Source organism: Didymosphaeria variabile (genome assembly GCF_027946475.1).
Source record: "Didymosphaeria variabile strain IMI 356815 chromosome Unknown scaffold_2, whole genome shotgun sequence".
In the NCBI taxonomy this organism is placed as follows: domain Eukaryota; kingdom Fungi; phylum Ascomycota; class Dothideomycetes; order Pleosporales; family Didymosphaeriaceae; genus Didymosphaeria; species Didymosphaeria variabile.
Genome location: NW_026611621.1, coordinates 4,717,477 through 4,730,499, shown reverse-complemented (window position 1 = coordinate 4,730,499; position 13,023 = coordinate 4,717,477). Strand labels below are relative to the sequence as shown.

The window sequence follows — 13,023 nt, the reverse complement described above, 5'->3', positions numbered from 1 at the left end:
TTGCTTTGTTCGCGCACAAGAATTAGCCATGAATAAGGATAGGGACTTGGAGCTGACGACCCAGGCCGGAGATGTTGACGAGGTCGCTGCCCAGGAGGCTATCGACGACGAACGCGCCAAAGAGCAGCACGCACATCCTGGAGGGACGCTCGAGGTAAGCTTTCCATTGTCATGCGCGAATTGCGATCAGCATCTCACATGTCTTGCAGCGATACATTAACCTTGTCTCCACCGTGAACTTTTCCTTCGTGCTGCAGTGCTCATGGGAAGCCGCAGCAGTCACCTTTCAGTTCGCGCTTAGCAATGGCGGTCCGGCGTCTATCGTCTATGGAAGTATCCTCGCGGGATTCGGAACCACGCTTGTGGTCACCTCACTGGCCGAGATGGCCTCGATGTAAGCGCCGTCACATCGTGCATGTTATCGCAGGCGATAACCGATCTCCGTTGGAACGGAACTGATCTGGGCTCAGGGACCCGACCGTTGGAGCCCAATATCGCTGGTCAGCAACGTTCGCTCCGAAATGGCCCCGGTTCTTTGGTTTGATGCAAGGTACACCTTTACTCCTACCGACTTCTTCTACAATATCGCGAATCTGACTTGATTTAGGATGGATCACTGTCTTCGCTTGGATATGCTCATGCACCTCCAATCCAGCCTTGATCTCGAATATCATCACAGGTCTCGTCATTTTCAACAACCCTGACTACGTCCCCAAGCAATGGCACACAACGCTGCTGATGTGGGCAATTACATCGCTACCTTTCTTCGCCAACTTCTACTTCAGAAAGTTGCTGAACCCCTTTGAAGCCATCGGCGCCCTTTTGCACGTCATCTTCTTCATCGTCAGCATCATCACTCTAGTAGTCCTCGCGCCGCGAAGCTCCCCCGACTATGTCTTCAAGACGCTCACCCACGATAGCGGCTGGCAACAGCCCATCGTAGCCTTCGGCATCGGCCTCCTCACCGTAGCCTACCCATTAACAGGTTTCGGTACGCCAACCCCATCCCCCCGCTGCTCCCCACACCACCATCCCAGCCCCATCGCATAGATACTGACAACCCCAGACGGCGTAATGCACATGTCGGACGAAGTAAAAAAACCCGCCTCCGCGTCCCCGCTCCATGATCTTCTCCGTCGTCCTAAACGCCATCATGCAATTCGCCTTCCTGACAACCGTCCTCTTCACCATCGGCGACCCCGCCCTCGTCGCCGCAGACCCCCTCCCCATAATCCAAGTCTACTACCAAGCCACCGGCTCCAAGCCCGCTACAAACCTCTTCGTCGTCGTAATCTGCATCATCATCTTCGTCTCCTTCTTCAACATATTCGCTTCGGTGTCTCGCCTTATCTGGGCGTTCTCAAGAGATAACGGGCTGCCGTTTAGTAGTACGTTTGCGAAGGTGCATCCGGGGTTGAAAATGCCGCTTAATGCGTTGATTTTGCTGGGGGCGTGTCTTTGCATTTTGGCATTGATTAATATAGGGAGTACGACGGCGTTTAACGCGTTTATTTCTCTGCCTGCGCTGGGAGGGTATATCTCGTACTTCATTCCCATTCTCTTTATCTTCATGCGGCGCTTGTCTACCAAGCACCCCACGCCTATACCCTGGGGGCCCTTCCGGCTCGGCAAGCTCGGCCCGTTCATCAACTTCGGGGCGATGGTGTATATCCTCTTTGTGCTGTGTTGGTTGCCGCTGCCGAGTTTCCGCCCGGTGGATGGAGAGACGATGAATTATGCGGGGCCGATTGCAGGGTTTGTTATCTTGTTTGCGGTGGGGGATTGGTGTGTTTCGGGGAGAAAGAGGTTTAAGGTGCCGGTGTTGAGGAGGGCGGAGTATGAGTACTAGGCGGGGTGGAGGGTGGATTGGATGTTAAGATTCTAGCCATTTTAGATGTGGTTGTCTCTACGTGGCGTGGTACTTAACATGACATAACGGAGATGGAAAGATATGCAATATTATGATACTTGCCATATGTCGTGGACGATGTCGAAATTTGAGACAGCTATCTTGGAATGAAAAGAATGGTCCTACTGTTGGCCGCAAGGGAAGGGCTCAACCTGCGGAATCTCATGGAAAACCACGAGTGAAACATGACCGCGGTACGCGATGGCATACAAGGTTCGACCTGAATTGTTAACTCTGACTTACTTAAACGTCTGGCTTGATTTAGCCATGTAGTCACAATCAAGAATACTGAGAACGTGCTTCCGCACTCAGCAGTTATGTTCGCAATATTATAGTCGACTGGAAAGCTTCTGCCGCCGCCTTTTCATGGATCTGGGTCAATTTCTTCCAACTACTATTGAGTTTCTAAGATCTTTACATTCAATCGTTGGCTGGTTTTTGTTCAAAGTTAAGTTTGGTCGCGGAAGACGTCGAGAAGGACACCAAGCTGTCAAGGCGTAAAATCAATTAAATGCTGATCCAGAGCAATGGAACAGTCGAGGCAGAACTTTTGCAAATCACCGATACAACGTCAGAATTGCCACTGGACCAGACGAATAGAATTTCTCGAGATGGTCAGACAGGGCGATAGGTTCATAATTATGACAGGGAGATGGCGTACATGGCGAACTAGTAGCCATAGGTGCGCCCACAAGTGCACCGGCGAATGAAACTTCTATGAAGCATCCTGCATATTCTAGAAGATCTAGATCATCACTCATTGGTCTTCTTTCGGCACTTTGATTAAGTGCTGTTGGGCAACGTTCGTGGTTATAGCTTTAGTGGGACTTGCTAGTGTTCTGTTGAGTGGTAATACCTAGGATAGAACTATAGTTCGCAACATAGCTACTTAATAGTACTAAGCGTAGTTAAACTCTAAATTACTAACCTTACTTCTATCTTTATCTTCTACACCCTTATCCACATATCAGCTGGCTATGCTTATGCCACGAATTAGTAACGCTAAGGGGACACCTCTACGACGCTTATCCTCTTAGAGTACCCTCCTCTAAGGATACCCTGATGCAACGCCTGCGATCGTTCACCTATTGTTTCTAAAAGATTCCCCGCCACCTTTCTATGGCTCTGATTCCCACATTTCAAGGTTTTAGCGACTTAGTGTAACGTATATACCCTAGTATCAGTTGACTCTTATCAATCAGCTTATTTTAGTCATTCTAATTCGTAGTGGAAGATAGGGCACGAAGCTATTCGCTAAGCGTATCGGAGGGAAGAGACTAATAGTAGGGTAAACAACCTAATCTAATTTATGAAAGGCTTAGGCCATGTGAATACCGCTGTAGGATGGTGGGAGAGGAACTTTTGTGTACCACAACCGTTGAGAGATATCGAAATGGTCGGACGCTTTTGGCAGCAAAACGTCTGAATTCGCCGGTCAGCTGCGACGTCATTGTCTCGCGTCACTATTGGCTGTGGTGTAATATATGGGTTGTAATGCTATTCGTTAAGGCCGCATGAAGCTGCATGAGGCTATACGGGTTGTGTGGCTGAGCAGAAATCAGAGTGTTCCAAGGGTGCCCCCAACACTTTCGAATTCCTAGCTGAGGCTTCGTTACAATCAAAAAGAGCTCCCTGAATCAATGCACGACTATTGAACCACTGCTACTCGGGCCCCACAGGTCCCCGCGCTAGCTGGTCTGCCAACCTGTCAAGGTCGACATGGCTCAGGTCAGTACCACTTCACCCCCACGATCGCACCCTTGACAGCCTCAAGACTGTTCGTTGACTATGTTCGAAGGTAGTAATCCGTACCTCGCCATCTCCGTCGCGCGCACCTTACCTGTATTCGTCCGAGCCGAACACCGACAGCGACGGCGGCATTGTTCTAATTGCCAATGATGCGAGACACAGTGACATTCGCCGCCGCCAGCTTCGAGGGAGGGTGACATTGGAAACCTCACATCATAGATGGGAGCTTCAATCTAAAAGACCGAACGAGGGCATAGATTGGTGTGGCCGGGGGTACCATGTTGACTTTGGAGCTAATGAACACATTCCGCTCCGGCGAGGGCGACTTCTTGGTTATGGTTCCCAAGGTATGCGTCATCATCAACGAAAAATCTTTCCTTCGACTGATGATTGTTCCTCATAAGGCGGTGTTTACGAAACCAGTTGCAAAGAAATGCGGCTGGCGTGGAAAATCAAATATTGCCGTAAAACGGTTGACCAACTCAATCAACGGAGAGAAGTGGACGTATTGAAACGAATGAGCCATAGGCATGTCATCAAGCTGGTCGGAACGTATACACAAGGAGCAGAGCTGGGGTTACTCATCTGGCCGGTGGCGGTCTGTGATCTCGCGACTTTCATGGATGACATCGATGTTCTCCGCGGAAGCCTCACAGATCTGGAGACAGGTGGTATCGAGAACAGCCAAATATCGTCGATCATGAGTCGTCTTGGATCCCTCTGTCCAGAGACAGATCCCAGGACGGATGCATACGTTGCTGCAGTATCGCGACTATCGGCCTGCTTCGGATGCCTCATCGGCGCTATCGACTACGTTCATGGCCAACGTATCCGACACAAAGACATCAAGCCTCACAATATACTGCTCTCCAACGGTGGCTTGTGGCTTGCGGACTTCGGGATTTCATCGGACTTCTCGGCACATTCGAACAGTCAAAGCGAGGCGATCGAGCGCGGCACATTCAGATACTTCGCACCAGAAGTGGCGGTATACGAAAAGAGTGGGCGTGCTGCTGATATCTTCTCTCTTGGTTGCATATTCCTCGAGATGATGGCTCTGATCAAAGGTGTACCTCTTGAAGAGCTCAAAGATTCCTGTCCGGAACAAAGAGGCTCATTTCAGGCAAACCTACAGCACAAGCAAGCATGGTTCAAGTTGCTAAGAACTAGAAATACGCAGCTACAGCACTTGCTATGCGAGATCGAAAACATGATGGAGAAGAAACCACATTTACGGCCGTCAGCCCACACGCTGGATAAGCACCTGGCAGTTATCAGTCAGCTAGGAAAGGCGCGCTCGCCGTTGTATGGTCCATGTTGCAAGCCCGAGCATCTCATGGCGACGATATCACACATGGAAGCAGAGATTCAAGACATGAAATTGGGTCTCAGAGAAAGAGATCACTATATCGATGATCTACTGGCTTTGAGTTCACCGCCAGTCTCGCAGACTCCCCAATGTTTGCCACGTCCCCCGATGGGTTCGAATCGTGTTATCATGGCCCCGCCTCCTTCTCTGATCCCGACGATCAATGGTGCCCGTCGGATAGCTCATAAGCTGGCGGTTCAGGAACATATCGAGGAGAGTGGAGTATGAGTACTAAGTGGCCGTTCATTAGCGAGGGCGGAAAATCCTGCAGGATGATACAACGTGCTGGAGACAGTCCTCTCTATAAGACATAGCCTATAACAGGTTATAAGATAATGTTGGGTATACTACTTGCATTCGTTGCTCACTCCGTGCTAAAGCCGACCTTGAAATCTAAGCTGGAGTCTTTCAGGCCGTGTGTAACTCCAGTATTATAACATTTTAGAAAATGTGTCGTTCGCTTATAAGGTTTCCCACGATGAGAAACAATCGACGCGGCCACCCTGGGTGTTTTGTGGTCACGTGATCGATGTCATGCAGGTGCTAGTTGTTCCCTCGCGAGGGTCTGATTCGTTTGGCGTTAAGTTTCACGATTCTCTTTGGAAGATATGGTTGACAGTGAAAGGAAACTTTTGTACGCTTTGACTTACTTCTGCTTGGTCCACGTGTCCATGAATGCTGCATGTGGTGGCGCAGCTGGATGTCAGCCTTATGCACCCTGCGCCGCAAGCGCAAACCCCCCGCAAGTCTGAATAAAGAACATCCATGGAATCTGCGCTGAGCCGCTCGTAGGTTTTCGCAATGCGTCTCATCAACATCTGGACCAACAAGCTTGAGTCTTTCACGAGCGAGATCCCAACTTATGTCATCCTGTCGCATACATGGGGAACTGATTCCGAGGAAGTGACCTTCCAGGAGATGCTTGTCGATCCTGGCGATCGGCCTCCGAGCACAACATTGAAGCCTGGGTACCGAAAGATCTTTAGGACATGCCAAAACGCTCAGCATTACAACCTGAGCAATGAGGCAAGTATTTATCACCAGGATCGCCTGCTTCATCAGGACCAGCGTATCGAGCATGCCTGGATCGATACCTGCTGCATCGATAAAAGCTCTAGCGCTGAGTTGAGCGAAGCTATCAACTCCATGTACAAATACTATCTTGAGGCAGTCGTTTGCTTTGCCTACCTCTCGGACATGACTGCGAATCTAGGGACCTTCGAGACGTCGAGATGGTTCACCCGCGGATGGACACTCCAGGAATTGGTCGCTCCGAGAAGCATTAGATTCTACGATAAGAGCTGGGCGTTTCGTGGCACCAGGCATACATTTCGAGACGTTATACAGAGGGTCACTCACATATCGACGTTTGAGTATACTTCCGAACTTCCAGTTGCTGTGCGTATGTCATGGGCTTCGCAGCGCCATACCACGCGAGTCGAAGACCTTGCCTACTGCCTGATGGGCATATTTGACGTCAACATGCCACTACTCTATGGCGAGGGAAAGAAGGCCTTCATTCGCCTACAAGAAGAGATAATCAAGCAAAACCCTGATCTGTCTATCTTTGCTTGGACGAACCCACTTCCATCGATGTTCTCAGGTCTGCTGGCGGAATCGCCTCAATGGTTCAGAGACGGTCATGAATTAGAAGCAGCACCCAGCATCAGGACTGTTTACAGCGAATTCTCCGTCACAAACCAAGGAATTCGATTTCGAGAATACCCTCTAAAGTACTACAAACCGACCGGCTGCCTCGTGTTAGTACTCGGACATCAGTCTAGATCGCAACGTATGCGACTTGGTTTACTCCTCCGTCAGATTAGCAAGGAATTCTGCGTTAGAGTTTCTCCCGATAGATTGCTAGACGAAGACGAATGTTCGTCCTCCTGGGAAATGACTATTCAAGTGCCCAAAGTTCTGTCGAGCAGAGAAATCCTGGACACAGGCCGGAATACCGTTACATTATCCGGGGGAATATCAGGGTTTATACATCAGTGAAGTAGCTCCCTTAGCATGCTGGGATCCATCTACGAGGACAGTTCACGCCGGGCACAAAGGAACTTTTGTTTGCTTAGTGCTCTTCGGCATAAATAAGAAATGGGTATTTCATAACACAATATTGGAAGCTTCCGGGTATTCTTTCGGAGTGTTTTTCCAATACGAGGGACGGCGAGAGTACAGTCGGCGATGGGGATACAGAATACTTGATACTGAAAACCCTGATCTTCTTGGAAAAGGTGGGCAGTATCTATTGGAACAGTATATAGGGGGGCACCTCCGCCGTGTACAAGGCCCCTTGAATCGCCTAGAAGAAGACGTGATCGTACCGGGTTGTGTGTATGTTGGAGACATGGATGAGAGGCAGCAGCTTTCTCTACGGCTCGTACCACGAGACTACATTGAGGGCGGGGGGGTGGGTTCCTGATTCTGATGAACTAGACCCGCATAGAGGAAGACGTGTAGGTCTTGAATTCAAGTGGGACAGGAGTCCGCGAGCATGACGGCGATCATGATCAAACTCGCTCTCAATACCAGACTGGTTTTTATCGGCCTTCAAAATCAAAGTGATTTCGACATTGTTGGTTTTATGTCAACAAAGAATCCATGTGTTGGCGACCGTACGTGTAGTTGTCTTAAAAAGCGCTCTAGGCCATGATATGTTTTCGCCTCTCCATATGCAACTATGTAGCCTCAAGTGTGAACCGATCGCATGCTAGCCGCCTGCTTAGTGTTTACCCCAGCGACGTCTCCTTATAGAATCACTGTTACCATGCCTGCTGGTCGCGACATGGTCTGTACGATGACTATAGTGCCAGTCGTCAAACCGCCCAAATTTTCTATTCATCGTACTAGGTGCGTGCCGAGGACGTAAGCAGTGAAACAATCTTTAATCAACCTCGAGTTGAGACGCGATTCTCCTTTAGTTCAAGAATAGATATTGACTACGGCGAGTAGTGAAGGTCGGAGGGAGCGATAATGAAAGCAGGGCGGTTAACTGTACCCAGCTGCTGCCTAAGTTGTGTCAGTTCTGTAACCATTCCAGGCTTAAGTAATATGCAAGCCACAAAAAGCCAAACAAATCATATGCACGGAGTCACTAGGGCGGGTTCGACAGCAGCATAATTAGCGGTATTTACAGTATAAAAAGTGATAAACGCGCAAAATACTATACAAACTTGCTCCCGCTAGCAGGGAGGTGACCGGCCGCACCGACTACACTATTACGAAAACTCGACTTCTATACATCTTCACAAGAGTCAAACAGTAGCATATTCAAAGTTGAGTTGCACTTAGGCATAGAGGCCTATACGTAGCCTGGTTGTGCCAAACTAGCTGCCGCTACTCGTTCGGAATTAATAGATACTAGCCAAGATCCCCGCTTGCGCGAGAATGGCGGGGCTAAGCTGGCCCACTAGAAGCTCCTACCATTTCCGGAACTTTCAGCTTGCCCATGCAGAGATTACGGCATTGAGGCTCGCCGATAGGTCCGCGGCTGCAGGGCTGAGCAGACCTTCACCAGTCTGGAGGGGTCATCGGACGGGGCACTCAAGGATACTAATATGAGTATTGCGTGCTAATGCACTTTCATTGTTTGCGCCGCTAAGGAAATTCGTTGGTGCAACAAACGAGATGTATCAATGTGGCACATCCCAGGATCCTTCGGTGACCGTAAGCGTGCCTACCCTTTGTAGATTCACATACCTACCACGGATCGAATTTCATAGGTTCACCTTGCAGATTGTGGTGCACTGTCGATCCATAATTGCAAAATTTGGATATTCCTCGGTTGCCTTGTTTTGAATCACAAAAACAACAACCCCCGCTGCTTACTGTTACACAGCGCAATAACCCCACTCTTATTGCACGGCCATCATCTGAAATTGAAAATCACTGCCTAAAATGATGCGGACAAACCTTTCCAAAGATAGCTGAAAACAAGCGTTCGTAAGTCCTTGCACCGGTGCCTTATCATTAAAGTAACACCGTTTTGCTGGCAAGGAAATGCAAGACTAGTAATCTTCCACTTGTATTACTTACAGCTGAATGTAAATTTGATCATTCGTGTCAAATGCATGGTGCGACTTCCTCACAGGCTGCCTACATAACCAATATTTGCCCAGGTTAAAGATGCTCCGAGGAGCGCTCTGTGGTGACATCTTTGCAAATTTGTAAAACGCTGCCAATTTCCTCCAGTGGTGTCCTTCCCAATCCACATTCTGTCGCTATGCCGAACGTGAACGGAATGCTAGACTGCGCAGTCTCTATGCGTTTTCGTGTCCCAGCCTCATCGTTGGCGTGCACTAGACCGAGGTATAAGAGTGGTGGTTTTGAGCCAGAGTCAAGGCCATTGAGCTTGAGGCCAGCCAAAGGTGCGAAGTATTCAGCATCTGATCGATCCTTTGGTATTGGAAGATGAATCCACCGGGTCCGCGAGCCAATCCTCTCGTGTGAAAGCAAAGCGTTGGCAAACTCTACAAGGAGTGATGTATCCTCTGGTTCGATGAAGTGCTTGTGCCTAAGATCGCCATAACAAAGGTGGAAAGCAATTTTGATATCTCCAGGAATCCGTTTGCATAGCCTCACTACTCGGTCTACCAGACCTTGTAGCACAGAAGTCGAAAAGTAGGGCTGGTGGCGTTTGTCATTCAGCCGCCCTTGATTGAACTCGAGTGCCGTGATCTCGAAACAAAGGTCCCATTGTACTATCAAGTCATCATGAGGGATATTTGCAACGATTTTATCAATGGAATCTGCGACGCGCTGCTCATATAACGGCTCAATCGCGTTGGCCAGCTCGGGTTTGATATGGCCGGTTATCACGCTGTAGGGTGAAGGTAGACCGATCTGGAAAAGAACATTCGGTGGGACGATCTTTTGCTGACGAAGACGTGTAAATTCGGCATAGGATGACAACGCGGCTTCGTCGTAGGCTGTTGGCTCAATGTCTTCGAGCGAAAAGGTCGGCGGTCCAAGTTCAGGCAACGGCGTCCCTCCCAATTCATTTCTTCGGGCCACCCGAGGGAAACGCTGCAGTTGCCATCCAATGTAGTTGTTCCGCTCACCCGTCTCCCCGTCAGGTACAGCTTGTAATCGACCAGGTAGCGCTGCGAGTAGTCGAGAAAAGACTTCCTGCGGCCCAGTCCCAGGAACACTACCGACCATAAGAACTTCGTTGAGCGCCATAGTGGCCTAAGGGTTGATATGGTACTTGTGCGCGGGGAGAAAGAGATTCTATCTAGGTTGATAGGTAAAAGACAAAGGTCATATATGCGTTGGGTCGCTTGCGCAGCTTACGTACTCGTCTTTCTAAAACCCCCACATGAGCAATTGATACCATAGTAACTGCGCCTCTTACAATCCATTTTTGGGTAGACAACCTCGCTTGGTGTGGTGCTCGTGAGTGCCATAATCAATAATATCTTTTGTATTCTCTTGATTTCGTTAAAGTAGAACTCCGATGCGTTTCCAATTTCTTGTTACCAACGGCAAGGCATTGTCCAGGACATTTGCAGATCATGTCTTACCTACCTATGGTATCGAAGTGCGCGCAACACGGCATTACACATATACAACCTTCTAACAACTCCGGATGCACAGCGCGTCAGGGATCCCTAGGCCTGCAAGTAGTCCTTCGCCACACGAAACTCCCCTGGAAAAGCAGTGTTGTAATCCGAACCGTGCTGGGAGGACGTAAGCGTCAGTCGTAGCAACCCATCCCTACTGCATGCATGTGGCCACCATTACGTCTGATTGGCCATCACTGTAGATGTTACGCTGCAAGGCGTTCATCATTTGAAGTCGCCTGAACGCCTTCCCCTTCGTCCGCCCGTCAGGATGCATCTCGAGAAGGGTCCCCAGCCCCCGCTGTAGGACGTTCAACGAGGCTGAACTTGAATCAGGACTTTCGCTCGTATGCCGCTGGGCTCGTGACAACTTCGTCTACCCTTCGTATCTATCATGTCACTATCACAAGAAGAAATCGACTTTGCAACCGAGCATCATAGCGTCCAACGCCGCACGCTTGATTCTGGCCTACCTTTTCGTGGGCTTACGCGTCTACGCTCGCAGGGTAGCAAAGGCGCGATTTGCCTGAGACGATTGGCTAATTATCGCGGCGCTGGTCCCACTTTCATCCTACGCCATCGTAGGGTGGCCCCAGGTCACTTTTGGCGAGGGCAGGCACATCATCTTCGTCACAAACAGAGCTGGTTTTATTCAAGGCTACGTAACCTGTATCGTGGCGTATGCGTTGTGCGTTGTGCTGACGAAGCTCTCGCTGTTGTGCTTATACTGTCGCATCTTCTCGGTCTTCCAAAATCTGCAGTACATATCATGGGTCTTTGGCTTCTTCATCGTGGCCTATAACTTGGCAACGCTCATTGTCACCGAAAAACACGTTTGCCCTTGTCGTGCACATAGCACAGAAAACACACGCTACTTGGACATCGGCTTGCTCAGCGAATATCGCAGATTCCTATACCGTTTATGAATCTACCAACCCCGGTAATTACTCTCCCTCGAATACGGCTGATACCGCTGCGAATGTTGCACACTCTCCTGCTGCACATCCCCAAACCTACTCGGATGAATACCAACCATAGCCGAGCCCCTCCCGTTCGCCTCCGTCGGTGCCGCCTGCGCCATCTGCGACTGGAAAGCCGAAAGTCGTGCCTGGTCTTCTATGTCCTGGACTCGCTTCTTGTTTTCCTTATTGTTCTGGTAACGCTTGCGGCCGTAGTGAATGAGGCCCATGAGGAGCGCGAGAGCGAAGACGACGGGTAGGCCGATGGCGAGACCCAGTTTGGCACCGTTGGGGAGGCCGCTTGGGGAGATGGGGGCGATGGTTGGTGCGGCTGATGTGGCGGTTGCTGGGGGTGAAGATGAGATTGTGGGCGAGGTAATGAAAGAGGTTGTGGAAGGGACAACGGAGGTAGTCGTTGGCGGTGGCTCCGAAGTTGTCGGAGGATCAATGCTGGTCACGGCCGTCGACGTGGGTTCTGACTTCGATGCCGTGCTCGTTGTCGATAGAGGAGCCTCTGATGATGGAGGCGGAGGCGGGGATTTAGTCGTAGACGGCTCTGCCGGTATCGACGTCGGCTCTTGTTTGGATGACGTTGGCGAGGCCGCGGAGCTTGAGGGTGCATTCGTTGAGCGAGCCTCACTGGAGGTAGGGGCTGGCTGATCAGAAGTGGAGGATGCTGACCGGTTAGTCTCTGTTGACATATTTACTGATGTTGGGGTGATCGTTGGTGGGGGAAGTAGAAGAGAGGGGAAGGGAATACTATCTGTTGGATGGTCCATGATTGAGAAGGGCTATTTCAAGCGCAAGATGGTTGTTCTCGTAACAACGCAGGACAAAGAGCGAGGAGGCGAAGAAACTTAACGATGTTTCGCTTCGTCATGAAAATCTGCACAAAGGAGCGTAAAGCGAGAATACACACGGGAATAACGTAAATGCAATAGCTAGATGTGAAGTATGGAATCACATAGTTTACTAATCATTAGTGAAATACGTGATGTACGACCGTGTGCAAAGCAGTGACATCGAACATGGAAGCGACATCTACATCATAATAATTTCAGTCGTGACGCAAATAGTGTTCACTACGCAAGCCTCGACTCTAATGTCTCACAAGACCTTCGCACGCATACACCGATCTGGCCAGAACATTACGGAGCTCTTATTTAATACAACGTGAAAGAGGTAAAGCTGCTTCTCACCCCGCCATAGCATGATGTATTTTTCTGCAGGCTTGCACGACCATGAAGTGACCGAACGCTATTGTACGGCGCACGAGCTTCTTCCCCATCTTGATGGGACACCTCTACTCTCGGAGAACTACCTTTCTTTATATCTCTTTTGTATTTTCAGCGTCTACGTGGGGTCTCTTTGTCGTCTATTTCGAGCGTTTTCGTGATAGGATCACAGCTGCGGGTTCTATCTTTCGGTTGGGACAACAAAGCCGGGTATCAACTAACAAAGGAGCCAAAA

At 49.8% G+C, this 13,023-nt stretch overlaps 6 protein-coding genes across 6 annotated transcripts; 4 read left to right on the top strand and 2 right to left on the bottom strand.

Moving 5' to 3' along the window:
• Positions 1 to 28: 28 nt before the first annotated feature.
• On the top strand, positions 29 to 1,050 carry N0V89_003272 (uncharacterized protein; the record flags this gene model as incomplete). Its single annotated transcript, XM_056212074.1, has 4 exons — positions 29 to 154; positions 210 to 394; positions 471 to 550; positions 608 to 1,050. 4 exons carry the CDS (start codon positions 29 to 31, stop codon positions 1,048 to 1,050), a joined length of 834 nt encoding a protein of 277 aa, XP_056075547.1.
• A 73-nt stretch (positions 1,051 to 1,123) lies between these two features.
• Positions 1,124 to 1,849, top strand: N0V89_003271 (uncharacterized protein; the record flags this gene model as incomplete). The annotated part of the gene is made up of 1 exon (XM_056212073.1): positions 1,124 to 1,849. One exon carries the CDS (start codon positions 1,124 to 1,126, stop codon positions 1,847 to 1,849), a length of 726 nt encoding a protein of 241 aa, XP_056075546.1.
• Positions 1,850 to 4,175: 2,326 nt separating this feature from the next.
• N0V89_003270 (uncharacterized protein) lies at positions 4,176 to 5,255 on the top strand (the record flags this gene model as incomplete). The annotated part of the gene is made up of 1 exon (XM_056212072.1): positions 4,176 to 5,255. One exon carries the CDS (start codon positions 4,176 to 4,178, stop codon positions 5,253 to 5,255), a length of 1,080 nt encoding a protein of 359 aa, XP_056075545.1.
• Positions 5,256 to 5,828: 573 nt separating this feature from the next.
• Positions 5,829 to 7,028, top strand: N0V89_003269 (uncharacterized protein; the record flags this gene model as incomplete). The annotated part of the gene is made up of 1 exon (XM_056212071.1): positions 5,829 to 7,028. One exon carries the CDS (start codon positions 5,829 to 5,831, stop codon positions 7,026 to 7,028), a length of 1,200 nt encoding a protein of 399 aa, XP_056075544.1.
• Positions 7,029 to 9,152: 2,124 nt separating this feature from the next.
• On the bottom strand, positions 9,153 to 10,214 carry N0V89_003268 (uncharacterized protein; the record flags this gene model as incomplete). The annotated part of the gene is made up of 1 exon (XM_056212070.1): positions 9,153 to 10,214. One exon carries the CDS (start codon positions 10,212 to 10,214, stop codon positions 9,153 to 9,155), a length of 1,062 nt encoding a protein of 353 aa, XP_056075543.1.
• Positions 10,215 to 11,522: 1,308 nt separating this feature from the next.
• Positions 11,523 to 12,254, bottom strand: N0V89_003267 (uncharacterized protein; the record flags this gene model as incomplete). The annotated part of the gene is made up of 1 exon (XM_056212069.1): positions 11,523 to 12,254. One exon carries the CDS (start codon positions 12,252 to 12,254, stop codon positions 11,523 to 11,525), a length of 732 nt encoding a protein of 243 aa, XP_056075542.1.
• Between the last annotated feature and the right edge of the window lie 769 nt (positions 12,255 to 13,023).